The sequence below is a fragment of the Nerophis ophidion genome, linkage group LG08 (assembly GCF_033978795.1).
Source record: "Nerophis ophidion isolate RoL-2023_Sa linkage group LG08, RoL_Noph_v1.0, whole genome shotgun sequence".
In the NCBI taxonomy this organism is placed as follows: domain Eukaryota; kingdom Metazoa; phylum Chordata; class Actinopteri; order Syngnathiformes; family Syngnathidae; genus Nerophis; species Nerophis ophidion.
The window spans coordinates 43,967,440-43,986,429 of NC_084618.1; the positions used below are offsets into that span (position 1 = coordinate 43,967,440).

Consider the following 18,990-nt stretch of genomic DNA (forward strand, 5'->3'; position numbering starts at 1 on the left):
GGAACAAACTATAGTACTCTCAATGTTTTACTTCATTGTTTATTTGGATAAAATGCATATTAGTACATTTTTATTTACAGAAGTATGTTATTCAAGACAAAAGTTTGCACTTCATTGGTCACAATGTTGCCGAGTATTTGCACGCATCGTGCAATGCTACATTTTTGTTTACAAAAGTACTTCATTCATGCAGTATTGCTTCCGCAGGGAAGCTCTTAATTAATTTTTTTTTAAATTATTACATAAAAAATTTAATTTATACCTGGTCTAAAAAGAATGTTGCTAAGAGTAAGATGCAGTGTATGCAATTTCATTTCAACTTGTAAGTGTTTGAATAAATATGATGCACACGTTGTAAGTAAATTGGACACCTCTGCTTTACAGTAGATGCGCAAAATAATTATCTCTTGAGTCTTGAGTGGTATACAGACATGTCGTGTGCCAAACAAACTACATTTCACTTTTTCTTGTGCAACTTTTAAGGCATACAATGGGTGAACTGCAAAGTGTACATCTTTTAAGGGGCCCTACTATGCAAAACCAACTTTTCTTATCTATTGGTACCTGTTTTTGTGTATTTAGGATCTACATAAGTCCTGAACATTTGAAACGAAACCATGACTGCATTGTAGATATATTTATTAAACTGTCTTGCTTTCATTTCATACTTACTTCCAAACGAATAGTTTGGATTTCGCCCCGAGTAGAGATATTTTACAATTGGTGATGTCAGCGGATATCATCATATATTTCAGAGTTTCACCCGAAGAGATTTACGCGAGTCCCACATTTTAGTCACTTAGTTCCTTATTTTTCGTTGTCTGCTTGATGTGGGGCAGACTGTGTCGTACTTGCACATGCATCCTACGCTGTTGCCATTTCTAAAACATTGTACGTACAGTTTGGACTTATATCTGTCAATAGATTCGATATGTAACCGCTAAAAACTGCAACATGGCTGACGGGGTGGAGGTGCAATCGAAGGGGGCTTGGCCTGGAGGACTTTGGCACGTAAATATGACCACCTACAAAACGAGGTATCCTGAAAGCGGCTTCAAAATGTTCTGTAAAACTTGATTTATGCAAAACTTTGACCAAAGAACCATTACATGCTATGTAGACCACAAAGAAGTGTTTAAAATGTCAAAAAAAATCCTAATATGACCCATTTAAGAGCATAGGGTTTTGAAGGTTTCACTGTACTTATTCACTTCAGTATTTCCATCATTAAAACAATGATGCAGGTGGTGCTGTGTTACAACCTTACCTGCTTGCCTGCTCACTTCCATAAAATAACACAAAAAGAGAACCACTGTAATAACGTAAGCACATGAAAACATAGGTGTGTTTTGCTACATTGAGGAAGGATAACATCCGTTTTCTTTTTCTGTAACTTTTTAATTTAGGTCAACTTTAAGGATAAATTCAGACTTGCACTAAATTTCAGTATACATTGTCGCCGTAGGAACAAAACTTATACGCAGACCGAGGGCCTCTTGTATTAGTATTTGTTTCATTGTATATGAAAAGCTGCTATGTGATTGTATGCCAATCAATAAGCAGTAGAAAACAATCAATTTTTATGAAGAGCAGCAAGATGGCAGAAGCCTCCGGGTTACATTCCTTTAGGTATCAACACTTGAGAACCGATGCCAGTTGCTTGTTGGAACACACAAAGAACAGGATGATATAACCCAGACTTGCTTCCATTAAACAAGGCACTGGCAGCAAAATGAATAATTGGAATCCCTCCCCGCTCACGTTTAACTTCTCCAAGCATCATCTTTTGTGTAGGGAATCATTCTCTGGGGAGCAGCTGGACCAAGATTAAGGCTGTTTTTTCTCTCCAATGTACAGGGCAAAGGAATCTTTCAAAACAGAGCTGATTGGCGAATTGATTTAAAGGCCTACTGAAACCCACTACTACTGACCATGCAGTCTGATAGATTATATAACGATGAAATATTAAAATTGCAACACATGCCAATACGGCCTTTTTAGTTTACTAAATTGCAATTTTAAATTTCCGGTGAAGTGTCCTGTTGAAAACGTCGGGGTATGATGACGCGTGCGTTTGACGTCTCGGGTTATTTTCCAGCCCGATCCAAGCTATAAGTAGTCTGCTTTAATTGCATTATTAAACAGTATTCTGGACATCTGTGTTGCTGAATCTTTTCCAATTTATTCAATTAATAATGGAGAAGTCAAAGTAGAAAGATGTAGGTGGGAAGATTTTAGCCTTTAGTCACACAAACACAGTCGGAGTTTCCTTGCTTAAAATTCCCAAAGATGAAGCTTTACTATGGATCAGAGCGGTCAAGCGAACATGGATCCCGACCAAATATCAACCGGCAGTTTTCGGTGAGAAAATTGTGGTAATAAGTCAGCTCTTACCGGACACATCAGCGGAGCTTCCGTCTTACTGCTGCATTATGACTTCCCTCAGACTCTGGCGTCAACACAACCGTGGCCACATTCCTCCGACTTTCAGGTGCTTTATAATCTCACTACAAGACTAGTAACAAAATATGCAGATAACGGATTTTCCAGAATTATGCTAGTAAATGTGCCTTACAACAACTGAATCGCTCTAACTGCCCTCGCCTTTTTTTTTTTTTTTCCAAGTCCTTCACTCAAAATTTCTTCATCCACGAATCTTTCATCCTCGCTCAAATTAATGGGGGAATGGTCGCTTTCTCGGTCCGAATAGCTCTAGCTGCTGCTGGCTATGATTGTAAATAATGTGAGGATGTGAGGAGCCCTAAAACCCGTGACGTCACGCGCACATCGTCTGCTAATTCCGGTAAAGGCAAGGCTTTTTTATTAGCGACCAAAAGTTGCGAACTTTATCTTCGATGTTCTTTACTAAATCCTTTCAGCAAAAATATGGCAATATCGCGAAATGATCAAATATGACACATAGAATGGAACTGCTATCCCTGTTTAAAAAAGAAAATCTCATTTCAGTAGGCTTTTAACGTGTGAGTGAATATATGTGAAAGTGTGTGTATTAGTGTGATGTATTTGTTCCCTCTGGAGTATATTAACACCTCCCTTTAACACTTTGCTGTGCTGTGTATAGCCAGGGGAGCTGTAATGCTTGGATACTGGAAGGATGCACCTATCTGGTGATACAGGTTGTGAGATTGCAAGACTATGTCCATCCCTTCCGTGACCACTTTATATACAGAAGGTGTGTGACAATATACATGAGTGAATAATACAGTACATTGGGTTACAGCCAGGGTGCAGCGGGGCATTCGGACATGGCTCAGTAATACAATTACTGTCAAGTTAGAGTAAATCGGAGAGTAGAGGGGGAAACAGAAGAGGGAAGCTGTAAAGAGAGGAGCTTGAATAAGAGTTGACACCTCGAATTACAAATGCAGTTACAATGCAGGATGACAGAGATAAAAAGATATCATAAATTACACCACAGTCATGGTTTGGTATGTACCTTGGTTTTATGGTCAGGGTTGGGTTCATTTTGGGTAGAATAAGGCAACAAAATGCAAAATAATAAAACTGTTTTGAAAAAAGGTTCAAAAAGCTGGCAGTTCATTTTTTTAATTAAACAAAATAATGAAAATATAATAAAAAATAAATGTTTACAAGAGTTTATAAGGTTTCTTTTTATGCTAGAGCAACAATGTTCGAATAGTGTGAGTGTTATTTTATTATTTGGTAAAATCCTCACTGGTTGAAATGCAGCATTACCAGTTTAGGCTTGTGGCCCCCTTCCCCTTCTTGGGTAAACAATGGTGGCACAACTCTTTATCTGTTTACAGAAAAAAGCCACCACTCGCTGGCCAAAGACTGAGCTGCTCCGTTGTAGTTAACCGATATAAAAAGGCAATGCCAAGAACATTTCCTGTTCTTAAATTAAGAAAACACATAAAAAAGGCGCATACAAAGCTGATCTACAAAGCTTGTGTGCAGAGGTTTCGCATCGCTCCTCTCTGAGCTGCCACCTTATAGTGGTAGAGGAGTTTGCGTGTCCCAATGATCCAAGGAGCTATGTTGTCCGGGGGCTTTATGCCCCCTGGTGGGGTTTCCCAAGACAAACAGGTCCTAGGTGAGGGATCAGACAAAGAGCAGCTCGAGGACCTCTTATGAAGAAAACACACGAAGGACCCAGATTTTCCTCGCCCAGATGCGGGTCACCGGGGCCCCCCTCGGGAGCAAGGCCAGGAGGTGGGGCAAGAGGGCGAACGCCTGGTGGCCGGGCCCCATGGGGCAACGTGGGTCCCCCCTCCATTGGGCTCACCACCCATAGCAGGGGCCATAGAGGTCGGGTGCAGTGTAATCCGGCCGGCAGCCGATGGCATGGCACTTGGCGGTCTGATCTTCGGCTACATAAGCTACCTCTTGGGATGTGGAACGTCACCTCACTGAGGGGGAAGGAGCCTGAGCTAATGCGGGAGGTAGAGAAATTCCAGCTGGATATAGTCGGGGCTGGACACTCTTCCACTCTGGCGTTGCCGGCAGTGAGAGGCGACGGGCTGGGGTAGCAATTCTTGTTGCCCCCCCAGCTCAAAGCCTGTATGTTGGAATCCAACCCAGTGGATGAGAGGGTAGCCTCCCTCCGCCTTCGGGTGGGGGGACAGGTCCTGACTGTTGTTTGTGCTTAAGCACCAAACAGCAGTTCAGAGTACCCACCCATTTTGGATACACTTGAGGGAGTACTGGAAAGTGCTCCCCCAGGTGGGGGACTTCAACGCTCATGTTGGCAACAACAGTGAAACCTGGAGAGGCGTGATTGGGAAGAATGGCCAGCCGGATCTGAACCCGAGTGGTGTTTTGTTATTGGACTTTTGTGCTCATCACAGATTGTCCATAACAAACACCATGTTCAAACATAAGGGTGTCTATGTGCACTTGGCACAAAGACACCCTAGGCCGCAGTTCCATGATCGACTTTGTAGTTGTGTCATCGAATTTGCGGCCTCATGTTTTGGACACTGGGTGAAGAGAGGGGCAGAGCTTTCTACCGACCACCACCAGGGTGGTGAGTTGGCCGCGATGGTGGGGGAGGATGCCGGACAGACCTGGAAGGCCCAAACGCATTGTGAGGGTCTGCTGGGAACGTCTGGCAGAGTCCCCTGTCAGAGAGAGTTTCAATTCCCACCTCCGGAATAACTTTGAACATGTCACGGGGGAGGTGCTGGGCATTGGGTCCGAGTGGACCATGTTCCGCACCTCTATTGTCGAGGCGGCTGATTGGAGCTGTGGCTGCAAGGTGGTTGGTGGCTGTCAAGGCGGTAATCCTTGAGCCCGTTGGTGGACACCGGCGGTGAGGGATGCCATCAAGCTGAAGAAGGAGTCCTATCGGGTCCTTTTGGCTCATAGGACTCTGAAGGCAGCGGACAGGGACAGGCCAAGCGGTGTGCAGCTACAGCGGTCGCAGAGGCAAAAACTCGGACATGGGAGGAGTTTAAGGAAGCCATGGAAAACGACTTCCGGACGGCTTCCAAGCGATTCTGGACCACCATCCGCCGCCTCAGGAAGGGGAAGCAGTGCACTGTCAACACCGTGTATGGTGCGGATGGTGTTCTACTGACCTCGACTGCGGATGTTGTGGATCGATGGAGGGAATACTTCAAAGACCTCCCCAATCCTACCAACACGTCTTCATATGAAGAAGCACTGCCTGGGGAATCTGTGGTGGACTCTCCTATTTCTGGGGCTGAGGTTGCTGAGGTAGTTAAAAAGCTCCTCGTTGGCAAGGCCACAGGGGTGGACGAGATACGCCCGGAGTTCCTTAAGGCTCTGGATGCTGTAGGGCTGTCTTGGTTGACAAGACTCTGCAGCATCGTGTGGACATCTGGGACGGTACCTCTGGATTGGCAGACCGGGGTGGTGGTTCCTCTCTTTAAGAAGGGGAACCAGAGGATGTGTTCGAACTATCGTGGGATCACACTCCTAAAGCCTTCCCGGTAAAGTTTATTCAGGTGTACTGGAGAAGAGGCAACACAGGATAGTCGAACCTCTAATTCAGGAGGAACAGTGTGGTTTTCGTCCTGGTCGTGGAACTGTGGACCAGCTTTATACTCTCGGCAGGGTCCTTGAGGGTGCATGGGAGTTTGCCCAACCAGTCTACATGTCATTTGTGGACCATGTCACTAGGGAAGTCCTGTGGGGAGTGCTCAGAGAGTATGGGGTATCGGACTGTCTGATTGTGGTTGTCCGCTCCCTGTACGATCAGTGTCAGAGCTTGGTCCGCATTGACGGTAGTAAGTCGGACACATTTCCAGTGAGGGTTGGACTCCGCCAAGGCTGCCCTTTGTCATAACTGTTCATAACTCTTATGAACAGAATTTCTAGGCGCAGTCAAGGCGTTGAGGGGATCCGGTTTGGTGGCTGCAGGATTAGGTCTCTGCTTTTTGCAGATGATGTGGTCCTGATGGCTTCATCTGACCAGGATCTTCAGCTCTCACTGAATCGGTTCGCAGCCGAGTGTGAAGTGACTGGGATGGGAATCAGCAGCTCCAAGTACGAGTCCATGGTTCTCGCCCGGAAAAGGGTAGAGTGCCTTCTCCGAGTTGGGGAGGAGACTCGGCCCTAAGTGGAGGAAATCAAGTACCAGGGAGTCTTGTTCACGAGTGAGGGAAGAGTGGATCGTGAGATCGACAGGTGGATCGGTGCGGCGTCCTCAGTAATGCGGACGCTGTATCGATCCGTTGTGGTAAAGAAGGAGCTGAGCCAAAAGGCAAAGCTCTCAATTTACCGGTCGATCTACGTACCCATCCTCACCTATGGTCATGAGCTCTGGGTTATGACCGAAAGGACAAGATCACGGGTACAAGCGGCCGAAATGAGTTTCCTGCGCATCCATGATATAACTAAGAGGGGGAGATGCAGATACAATCATTTAGCACACGTAAAGTGATTTATCTTCTTAGCATGTTACAATTCTACGTATATGAAAACTGGCACACATGGCTGCGAGAAAGGAGGCAATCGCGCTGCAAAGCCAGACAATGGAAAGAGAATCCTCCTTCGTACATGTGTGTCAACATATTTGAACTTTCAAATAAAAATATTAGACATATTCTATTCAGCAATATCATTTTCTAATTTTAACTTAAGGGGTTGTCTTTCGGAGTCTGCTGGCATTTTTTTCACACATATATTTAAAGGGGAACATTATCACCAGACCTATGTAAGCGTCAATATATACCTTGATGTTGCAGAAAAAAAACATATATTTTTTTTAACCGATTTCCGAACTCTAAATGGGCGAATTTTGGCGAATTAAACGCCTTTCTGAGCGACGACGTCAGAACATGACGTCACATCGGTACTCAACGCCATTTTTTCCTACACATCAGACGCATCGAGTCAAATCAGCTCTGTTATTTTCTGTTTTTTCGACTGTTTTCCGATACCTTGGAGACATTATGCCTCGTCGGTGTGTTGTTGGAGGGTGTAACAACACGATCAGGGACGGATTCAAGTTGATTTACGTTGAATGTGCATCAATTAGCACGGCATGCTAATCGATGCTAACATGCTATTTAGGCTAGCTGTGTGTACATATTGCAACATCATGCCTCATTTGTAGCTATATTTACATCTAGCCTTTCCCTCCATCCACATTTAATGCCAAACAAACACTTAGACAGATTTAAGTTGCTCCAGTGTCAAGAGATGCAAAAGTCCTCCGTTTAGATTTTACCGGCGATGCTAAGACAGAGATGGCACAGATATGGCAAAAATGTCTGGAAATCCTGCGACACTCAAAGCAGATGCATTCCCAACGATAAAGTCAACGAAATCACAAAGGTGAGTGTTGTTAATGTTATTGACTTATGTGCTAATCAGAAATATTTGGTCGCGGCATGACTGCCAGCTAATCGATGCTAACATGCTAATTAGGCTACCTGTATGTATATTTGAAACTATATTTACATCCAGCTAATCCTTCCACCCACATTTAATGCGAAACAAACACTTACCAATCGACAGATTTAAGTTGATCCAGTGTCAATGCGAAAGTCCTGATCGGTTGGTCTGCACATTTTACTGGCGATGCTAACGCAAAGATGGCCGAATAGCGTCAATAGCTATTCGCTTAATAGCTTCAGTTTCTTCTTCAATTTTGTTTACGCTATCTGCCCCCATACTCCAACCATCTGTTTCAATACATGCGTATTCTGTTGAATCGCTTAAGCCGCTGAAATCAGAGTCTGAATCCGAGCTAATGTCGCTATATCTTGCTGGGCTATTCGCCATTGTTTGTATTGGAATCGCTATGTGACGTCACAGGGAAATGGACAGTGTCTTAAGCAAATAGCGAAAATCAAGCACTTTAAAGCTTTTTTAGGGATATTCCGGGACAGGTAAAAAAAAATTAAAAATTTCGAAAAATAAAGTAAGCCACTGGGAACTGATTTTATTGGTTTTAACCCTTCTGAAATTGTGATAATGTTCCCCTTTAAGAGAATAGTGCTGAATCAACAATCAGTTCTAAATTAAATCAAATCAAAATACTTGCATTCGAATGGAATGGTATGGTGCCCAAAAATTCCCACCTCTATTCATTTGCCCTCACATTCATGTTATCTTGCTCCTACCTGTAGTCTGTTGCTATGTTTTAAAACATGCAGCAGACAACTATAACATGTGCCAGTTTTTCTGGGCATTTTAGAAGCAGTCCTGCAGTAAGATATTTAATAGATCCCACATGTCAAGTGGACTGAAGGTGCGCTCTGAGAGACAATGACACATCCATTAGAGCAGTGGTTCTCAACCGTTTTTCAGTGATGTACCCCCTGTAGAAATTTCTTTAATTCAAGTACCCCCTAATCAGAGAAAAGCTTTTTTGTTTGAAAAAAAGAGTTACAGAAGTAAAATACAGAACTATTTCATCAGTTTCTGATGTATTAAATTGTATAACAGTGCAAAATATTGCTCATTTGTAGTGGTCTTTTTTTTTTCTATTTGGAAAAAAAATATAAAAATATATAAAAACTTGTTGAAAAATAAACAAGTGATTCAAATATAAATAACGATTTCTACACATAGAAGTAATCATCGACTTAAAGTGCCCTCTTTGGGGATTGCAATAGAGATCCATCTGGATTCATGAACTTAATGATAAACATTTCTCCACAAAAAAGAAATCTTTAACATCAATATTTATGGAACATGTCCACAAAAAATCTAGCTGTCAACACTGAATATTGCATTGTTTTTTTGTCTTTTCACTGTTTATGAACTTACATTCATATTTTGTTGAAGTACTATTCAATAAATATATTTATAAAGAATTTTTGAATTGTTGCTATTTGTAGAATAGAAAAAAAAATCTCATGTACCCCTTGGCATACCTTCAAATACCCTCAGGGGTAGGCGTACCCCCATTTGAGAACTACTGCATTAGAGTGATCCCATCGCAAGAAAATGCATATTGCAAGAAGTTGCGTTTGGATCACTCTAATGCATGTCATCGTCTCTCAGCGCGCACTTTCAGCCCGCTTGAAATGCGGGATCTATTAAATATCTTACAGCAGGACTGCTTCTAAAATGCCCAGAAAAACTGGTACATGTTATAGTTGTCTGCTGCATGTTATAAAACATAGCAATAGACCACAGGTAAGAGCAAGATAACATGAATGTGAGGGCAAACGAATAGAGGTGGGAATTTTTGGGCACCATACCATTCCATTCGAATGCAAGTATTTCGGTTTGATTCGGGGACGGCGTGGCGCAGTGGAAGAGTGGCCGTGCGCAACTCGAGGGTCTCTGGTTCAATCCCCACCTAGTACCAACCTCGTCACGTCCGTTGTGTCCTGAGCAAGACACTTCACCCTTGCTCCTGATGGGTGCTGGTTAGTGCCTTACATGGCAGCTCCCTCCATCAGTGTGTGAATGTGTGTGTGAATGGGTAAATGTGGAAGTAGTGTCAAAGCGCTTTGAGTACCTTGAAGGTAGAAAAGCGCTATACAAGTACAACCCATTTATCATTTATTTAATTTAGAACTGATTGTTGATTCAACACTATTCTCATAAAATATTATGTGGTATATAATTTATAGTAAAAGCTTTTCAGAACAAGTTACAGGTTACGAAATCTCCCTTTTGCCTCCTGACATATGATGTTGGACTCACAGACATATTTAAAAAAAATGATTTTAACATTTAATTTATGAAAATCACAAAACGTTAATCAAACTAAGAAAAAAATAAAACAGCCCCAACACCAACCCAATTCCAGCTTTACATGGGACAGACTCCAGCACCCCCGTGACCCCAAGAGGGACAAACGCTAGAAAATGGATGGATATACATATATAGAATATATATATACATAATTTCAACATTTTTTTGACCATCTTCAAAAAATGAGTTGCTCTATGGTGACAGTCGCAGCAGGCAGTGCACGCAAAATGCTCATTCCAATAGTCCAGCCTGCACTTGTTATCATAATTGTACATGCAGTCTCAGTCGATCACACGCACCATGCACACTAATACTACATGCATTTTTATAGTTTGCACACAATGTTTAATGTGTACTATTTTTATATTAGTAGATCAAGCAGATAATGTATACTGTGTTGAGAACCGGTTCACCTCTGTACTGAACCGAAAGTTGCAGACTGAAAAACCTGATTATGAAAACATGTAGTGACCACACTTTTCACCAAATGTGTAACAAGGTGGCTCACCTTGTAGTCCATTTGCTCAGAGCAGTTAAACACGTAGACCATGATTCCAAGTGCTCGCCCCAGGTCTTTGGTTGTCTCAGTCTTCCCTGTTCCTGCAGGGCCAGCCGGAGCGCCGCTCATAGTCAGGTGGAGGGACTGAGTCAGGGTGATGTAACACCTGAATGTAAAGCAGATAAGTGTCACCTCAAAGCATTGGAGTCAGACAGCCAGCCACAGGAACATAAAACACCCTTGGAGTGAATGAACTGACTGCCCTTTCATTTGAAACAAATGTGACACCGACAGAAGTGCAGAGCATATTCTAGAAGTTGACTTGAGGGTTCGCATTGCCGATAGCTTCCTTCCACTGTTGTTCCTGGTTAATTGCAACAGTCAGACTAAACAAAGTCAGTTACAACTTGGCAACTACAACAGCACTCAGAAGAGTGCAGACCACGTCCACTGGAAGTGTGTTGCCTAGTTTGTGCCTAACAATCTGTAACACAAACCAGCAAACAAATAAATAAGTAATCAATAAAGTTCACATTAATGAATGGTTATTAAATTGTGAGTTATATCATTTGATGAATATAGATAACAGGTTATGTAATTTATCAAAAGGTTCAATACTTTTATCAGGATTCCTTTTACTTTGTAAACATTTTGAGTTTGAACAGGTTCTTAAACTGGATCATATTCGTACATTATTAGACTTATTTGCTTAAAACATTCTCTAATTTAACTTTATATACTGACATGCTATGTGTTGTGCAACAATTTTTTGAAGTTTGGATTACAAATGTACCATTTTAATATTGTGTATGTGTTAAGGGTTCAAATATTATAACAGTAACCAACATTATGTATTGTCGTATTGTACCTTTTTTTTTAACACGGTAAGTAAATTATATATGTATATATATATATGTATATATATATATATACACAGTCAAGAAAATAAGTATTTGAACACCCTGCTATTTTGCAAGTTCTCCCACTTAGATATCATGGAGGGGTCTGAAATGTTCACAGTAGGTGCATGTCCACTGTATGACTGATATCCTAAAAAGAAAAATCCAGAAATCACAATTTATGATTTTTTAACAATTTATTCGTGTGATACAGCTTAAAATAAGTATTTGAACACCTGTCCATCAGCTAGAATTCTGACCATCAAAGACCTGTTAGTCCGCCTTTAAAAGCCCTCCTCTGCTCCACTGTGTTATCCTGAATCAGATGCACCAGTGTGAGGTCGGTAGCTGCATAAAGACACCTGTCCACCCCATACAATCAGTAAGACCCAAACACTCAGCATGGCTAAGAGCAAAGAGCTGTCCAAAGACACCAGAGACAAAATTGTACAACTCCACAAGGATGGAAAGGGCTCTGGAGAAATTGCCAAGCACCTTGGTGAAAAAAGTTCCACTGTTGGAGCAATGATTAGAAAATGGAAGAAGCTAAAAAGCACGGTCAATCTCAATCGGAGTGGAGCCCCATGCAAGATATCACCTCGTGGGGTCTCAATGATGCTATGAAAGGTGAGGAATCATCCCAGGACTACACGGCAGGACTTGGTCAATGACCTGAAAAAAGCTGGGACCACTGTTTCCATGGTCACTGTTGGTAAGACACTTAGACGTCATGGTTTGAAATCATGCATGGCACGGAAGGTTACCCCGCTTAAACCAGCACATGTTAAGGCCCGTCTTAGGTTTGCCAGTGACCATTTGGATGATCCAGAGGAGTCATGGGAGAAAGTTTTGTGGACAGATGAGACCAAAATGTACCTTTCTGGTCATAATTCCACTATGCGTGTTTGGAGGAAGAAGAATGATACGTACCATCCCAAGAACACCATCCCTACTGTGAAGCATGGGAGTGGTAGCATCATGCTTTGGGGGCGTTTTTCTGCTCATGGGACAGGACGACTGTACTGTATTGAGGAGAGGATGACTGCAGCTCTGTATTGTGAGATTTTGGCCAAAAACCTCCTTCCCTCAGGCAGATCATTGAAGACGAGTCGTGGCTGGATCTTCCAACATGACAATGACCCAAAGCACACAGCCAGGAAAACCAAGAAGTGGCTTCGTAAGAAACATATCAAGGTTCCGGAGTGGCCTAGCCAGTCTCCAGACCTATATATATATATATATATATAACATAGTATGCATGCAATGAGGTGGCGACTTGTCCAGGGTGTACGCCGCCTTCCGCCCAATTGTAGCTGAGATAGGCACCAGCGCCCCCCGCGACGCCAAAGGGAATAAGCGGTAGAAAATAGATGGATGGATGGATAGCATGCATGTGTCATCAGTCTTTGATGACACATGCATGCTTGTTTTTAAGCGTGTTGCTTAAAAACAAGGTTATTACATCTCCAGTATACCTTGCTGCTAAAATCCTACATTTTCCTTAAATCTTTAAAGCATCAGCAGTACTTTGCCAAGATGTTCATGTAATCCTTTCACTCCAACCAACCTACTACAGTTTGTATGCGGTTGCTTAAAAATATGTCTGGGAAGAGCGGTGGACAAAATCTCTTGATGAACACAACCCGGGAGTTTCAATCAGGCACCGCCTGACGGACAAATCAGAGTGTACAATGGCAGCCGATGAGGATCAGTTGGAGAACAAGCAGTCTTGAATCAAATCACACAAAAAATTGATATGCTGCCGTGGTAAAATGCAGTGCTATGTGGTTGTATGCTAACAGTCAGAGGCCCTTTATTGTCAATGACAACCTTTTTAACTCCTAAAGTCATATATATTACACACCAGATATTTGAAGATTATTCAAAAAAAGTAGCTGTAAGTAATTTGTACAAGTAACTACTTGTACAGATTACAAGTAACTACTTGTACAGATTAACAAATGTATTTAATAAAAAGTAATTCCGTCAAAAATCCTTGTATATCTGGGGAAAGTAACTAACTATATTGAGATCTTTTCAAAGTAATTTTTCGAACACTGATAACAACCTTTGTTTAAAACATGACTTTCAATTACATTTATCAACTTTGCTCAGTTGGCAGGCGTATTCTATATTTATGTTTTATTTTTTCTAAATCAGAGATTGCCAATTACTCCTTGTTTCCGTGGTACTATGCAAAACTGACAACAACTAAGTGTGTACTCACACTCGGCCAGTGGTTCCCAAAACGGGCCATTCGCCCAACGACCCAGCAAGTTTGGTACTACGATAATGAGAGAAAATCCCCACGGATAAAAAAAATAAAACAATTGGGTATGTCAAAAGCATGGCTAATAATGGGTGAGGTCCTTCAGCAAAATTTTAAGGTGACGATGAATCTTACTATCAAAATTGTACGTTGGAGTACTATCAACATCTGACAGCATTAATACAAACAATTTAAACACCTTCTAGAACAGTATATTCCACTAAATTGTTTTGAGGGTCACATTTCCAAAAAGCTAAGGACTGAGGAGCCGGCCGCACTTACCCCCTCAATGTTAGTCTTGTTTTATATATTCCGGAGGACTAGTGTCCTCTACAGCAGACACTTGATTTAGGTCTATTTGTTTTGTAAGCGTTACAGAAGCACTCTACTGTTTTTAAGGACATTTTACATGTACTTAAATATGATACACACAATTTTTTCACCGGAACTCGTGAACCACCAGTTGAGTAGCCTAAATGATGAAAAAGAGGGGAATGAAATTATACCAGGAAGCTTTTTTCAACAAGTTTTGAAAACGATACCAATGCAGATTTTCACGGTAGTAACATATCCCCTCGAAAGGCGGCAGAGTGCTCCTCTCTCTAATTCGCATCAAACCGCAGGGCCTACGTGTAGATGCTTGATGAGCCCAAAATGATTCCGTGTTTTTGTTTTCACCTCATGAAGGTCCGGAAGGAAAATGTGACTTGCAAATTATAGCGGTGTTAAAACCTTATTGCATACAAAACTGCATGCACACTCCCCTTAGCCCTCAGTAAACATCCGATTACTGTTGCAGTGCGCACTTCTACTGCATATGATAAACTGAAGACAATGACCAGTGTCTGACAGACTCCTACTTTAAAGCCCCACCCTGGACTGTTTTGTTTTGGGGTTTTTTTTAGAAAGCCAGCTTGCTGATTTTCTGCTCCTGCTCCCAGCAGCTCACAAAGAGAAAGTTAATGCTGTGTAATGCACCCGTTTTTAGAGCTTTAAAAAATGCTAGTGCTACTTCTGCATGTACTAACAGCAATGACGCTGCTGCTAGTAGTACAAACCCCGTTTCCATATGAGTTGGGAAATTGTGTTAGATGTAAATATAAACGTAATACAATGATTTGCAAATCATTTTCAATCCATATTCAGTTGAATGTGTTACAAAGACAACATATTTGATGTTTAAACTGAATAACATTTATTTTTTTGCAAGTAATCATTAACTTTAGAATTTGATGCCAGCAACACGTGACAAAGAAGTTGGGAAAGGTGGCAATAAATACTGATAAAGTTGAGGAATGCTCATCAAACACTTATACGGAACATCCCACAGGTGTGCAGGCTAATTGGGAACAGTTGGGTGCCATGATTGGGTATAAAAGCATCCATCCATCCATCCATTTCCTACCGCTTATTCACTTTGGGGTCGTAGCTTCCATGAAATGCCAAGTAATTCACAAACAAGGATGGGGTGAGGGTCACCACTTTGTAAGAAAATTGTCGAACAATTTTAGAACAACATTTCTCAACGAGCTATTGCAAGCAATTTAGGGATTTTACCAACTACGGTCTGTAAAATCATCAAAAGGTTCAGAGAATCTGGAGAAATCACTGCACGTAAGCGATGATATTACGGACGTTTGATCCCTCAGGCGGCACTGCATCAAAAACCGACATCAGTGTGTAAAGGATATCACCACATGGGCTCAGGAACACTTCATAAAACCACTGTCAGTAACTACAGTTGGTCGCAAGTTAAAACTCTACTATGCAAAGCCAAACACATTTATCAACAACACCCTGAAATGCCGCCAGCTTCGCTGGGCCTGAGCTCATCTAAGATGTACTGATGCAAAGTGGAAAAGTGTTCTGTGGTCTGACGGGTCCACATTTCAAATTATATATGGAAACAGAGGATGTGGTGTCCTCTAGAACAAAGAAGAAAATAACCATTTGGACTGTTATAGGCGCAAAGTTCTAAAGCAAGCATCTGTGATGGTATGGGGGTGTATTAGGGCCCAAGGCATGGGTAACTTACACATCTGTGAAGGCATCATTAATGCTGAAAGTTCCATACAGGTTTTGGAGCAACATATGTTGTCATCCAAGCAACGTTATCAATGCCAAACCACATGTTACAACAGTGCGGCTTCGTAGTAAAAGAGTGTGTACACTTTCCTGGCCCGCCTGCAGTCCAGACCTATCTCCCATCGAAAATGTGTGGCTCATTATGAAGCGTAAAATACGACAGCGGAGACCCCGGACGGTTGAACGACTGAAGCTCTACATAAAACAAGAATGGGAAAGAATTCCACTTTCAAAGCTTCAACATTTAGTTTCCTCAGTTCCTTAACGTTAATTGAGTGTTGTTAAAAGAAAAGGTGATGTAACACAGTGGTGAACGTGCCCTTTCCCAACTACATTGGCACGTGTTGCAGCCATGAAATTCTAAGTTAATTATTATTTGCAAAAAAAAAAATAAAGTTTATGTTTGAACATCAAATATCTTGTCTTTGTAGTGCATTCAACTGAATATGGGTTGAAAGGATTTGCATATCATTGTATTCCGTTTATATTTACATCCAACACAATTTCCCAACTCATATGGAAACGGGGTTTGTACATCAGAGACAGCAAGTAGTATCCTTTGGTGTCTGCAAGCACTGCTACCCATGCTCCTCCCTCCATTCCCACAAAGCGTGTTGCCCCAAAGCAGCCTGCTCAGCTACCGAGTGACTTAAATGGCAATGCGCCATCTCCGCCAATACTGGTTAGCTACCCAAAGCGTGCATTTGGTACAAAATTGAGATCAATCAACCCTGCCTGGTACCGTACATAACCATGGCTACAGTATTCTGTGGTGTGAGACGCCTGCTTCTGTTCCCCTGTGGGAAATATGGCAGCACTCTTAATGAGAGAGATTTTGTTTTTATCTTAAATGCTTTTAACGAATGGAAGGTGGCACTTGACTGAAACAAGGAGATACAAAATATATGTCCAGCCACAAACATGTGCATATTCAACCGTATGGACTCAAAAGCAGAAGCGACAAGAGGAACTGTTGACTCCCTGTTGGCTAGTAAAACACATCTTGAAAAAAAATGTTCTATGTCAAGAGTGTGGGCAGTGCTGTTAAATTTCCCTGTCTAAATGAGTTGGGGCACTGTGGGACTGCAGAAACGTTCAGGCATGATACAGCTCACCTGATGATAAACTAGTTTGAGAAGAATGTATGTTTATTATTCATAAGACTATTGTACCTTTCAGTTCTGTAATATTGACTATCCTATATGAAGTTCTACTTTAGGTGAACTTATATTTCAGAATTGGGCCATCCAGATAACATTGAAGATACATGTTGTGTTGTTGGTTGATAAAATGAGAATGAAGGATACTTGATTGTATATTTAAGTTTACCCGGTAAGGGATTGGCACCTTATTGTGGTCAAGGAGTTTGCGTGCCTCAATGACCTTAAGAGCTTTACCAGCATGATCTTAGATCCATGTGGGACACCCAGCTTGACAGGTCTGAGGGTAAAGACCTGACAAAGTACAACCCACTTCTCCCCGTTGGAGTTGGACACAGCTAACAACCAAATTAACAAACAAGAAAACTTTGTTACTCCTGTATGAGCATATAAAAAGTGCTGGAGCATGATGGAGCAGTGTGTACACATGATGCACCCATCATTTTTCTGACTGCCCCCCACCCATATATGACTGCCCAGAACCGGCCCTGCAAATGCAGACTAATCACATAAAGAAAAAGTTTGAAATTCTACTTCGGCGTGGCGCAGTGGTAAAGTGGCCGTGCGCAACTTGAGGGTCCCTGGTTCAATCCCCACCTAGTACCAACCTCGTCACGTCCGTTGTGTCCTTTAGCAAGACACTTCACCCTTGCTCCTGATTGGTGCTGGTTAGCGCCTTGCATGGCAGCTGCCTCCATCAGTGTGTGATTGTGTGTGTGAATGGGTGAATGTGGAAGCAGTGTCAAAGCGCTTTGAGTACCTTGAAGGTAGAAAAGCGCTATACAAGTACAACCCATTTACCATTTACTTTAAATATTGCCAATACAAATGAGAGAGTCCTGACACAGTTTTATGTGCATTACAGTTTATTGGTGTCTGCTGAGCCACCATTGTCATTATACGATAATGGAATCAGCTCCTGAGCTTTGATTAGAGAGGCTGATTAGCAATGCCGGTGATTGCTTCTCCAACAGAACCTGTCAGGACTAACAAACATTTTGCCAATGTAATATCAATAAAACCAGCAGCATCATGGATGTGAACTGATGGAAATGATCAAGATTGTATTGATCAGGGTGATGAACACCACAGTTTGCTTTAAATACCAGTGGAGCGATAATTTTACCATGTTGCTTGTTATTAAATTATCTTTGAAGAAAGGGGAATATTAAAAGGCATGAAGCAAGACAAATGATCCCATCTCTATACAGTCTATCAATTAAATATCAGTGCCAAAAGGCCTTATGACAGTTTCCTGAAATAAGTGCTGAAATCTCACATTCTGACACCAGAAGCTGGATTTGAGCAGTATTTTAAAACTGCAGTATCAGTTTATCCTTTTTGCATTCCTCTGCATTTCCATTGTGTCTGTAAGTAAAATATGTCTGACATTATGTAGCTCATCCGGAGCTCCTGGATCAAATATTGACGCAAATATTGTATCAATAACATTCCTACTGTTCTTGATTGACCCCTTTATTGATACCGCTGTAGCAGGAGAACATTCCACCGGTTGTAGTCTGCATGGCAAGAGTTGAAAATAAATAAACTGAAGAAACTGCACTTTCTGTTGTAAAATTTGATTCAGATTTGTCCATTTTTCATGTCATCATATTATGGTTTTCAATTCTTTAGCAAACTAATCAGAGTTCTGATTATTTTTTGGATCTAATCTTGTTTATACCTATTCCACACCATTGCTCTATTTTTGTGTACATATTTTGATAAGTGTTAGGCCCAGTGCAACACATGCTTTGGAGATATCACCGGTGACCGAATCACCTACTGCACTTGACAACCAGCATTACAATGCAACGATAGTTTGATAGTTAAACCTGTACAGGTGAGCGATAAATAAACAGTCCTAAAGCTTATATCAATTACTCAGTATCCTTTTTTAAGAGCGAATAAGCA

General features: G+C 41.7%; 1 protein-coding gene across 1 annotated transcript in view; it reads right to left on the reverse strand.

Moving 5' to 3' along the window:
• The window catches only part of LOC133557816 (dynein axonemal heavy chain 9-like), a 363,451-nt gene that overhangs the window by 330,072 nt on the left and 14,389 nt on the right, over positions 1-18,990 (reverse strand). Inside the window, exon 8 of the mRNA XM_061908637.1 lies at positions 10,673-10,829. Within this exon, the coding sequence (XP_061764621.1) occupies positions 10,673-10,829 (157 nt within the window). The remainder of the gene's footprint in view (positions 1-10,672; positions 10,830-18,990) is intronic.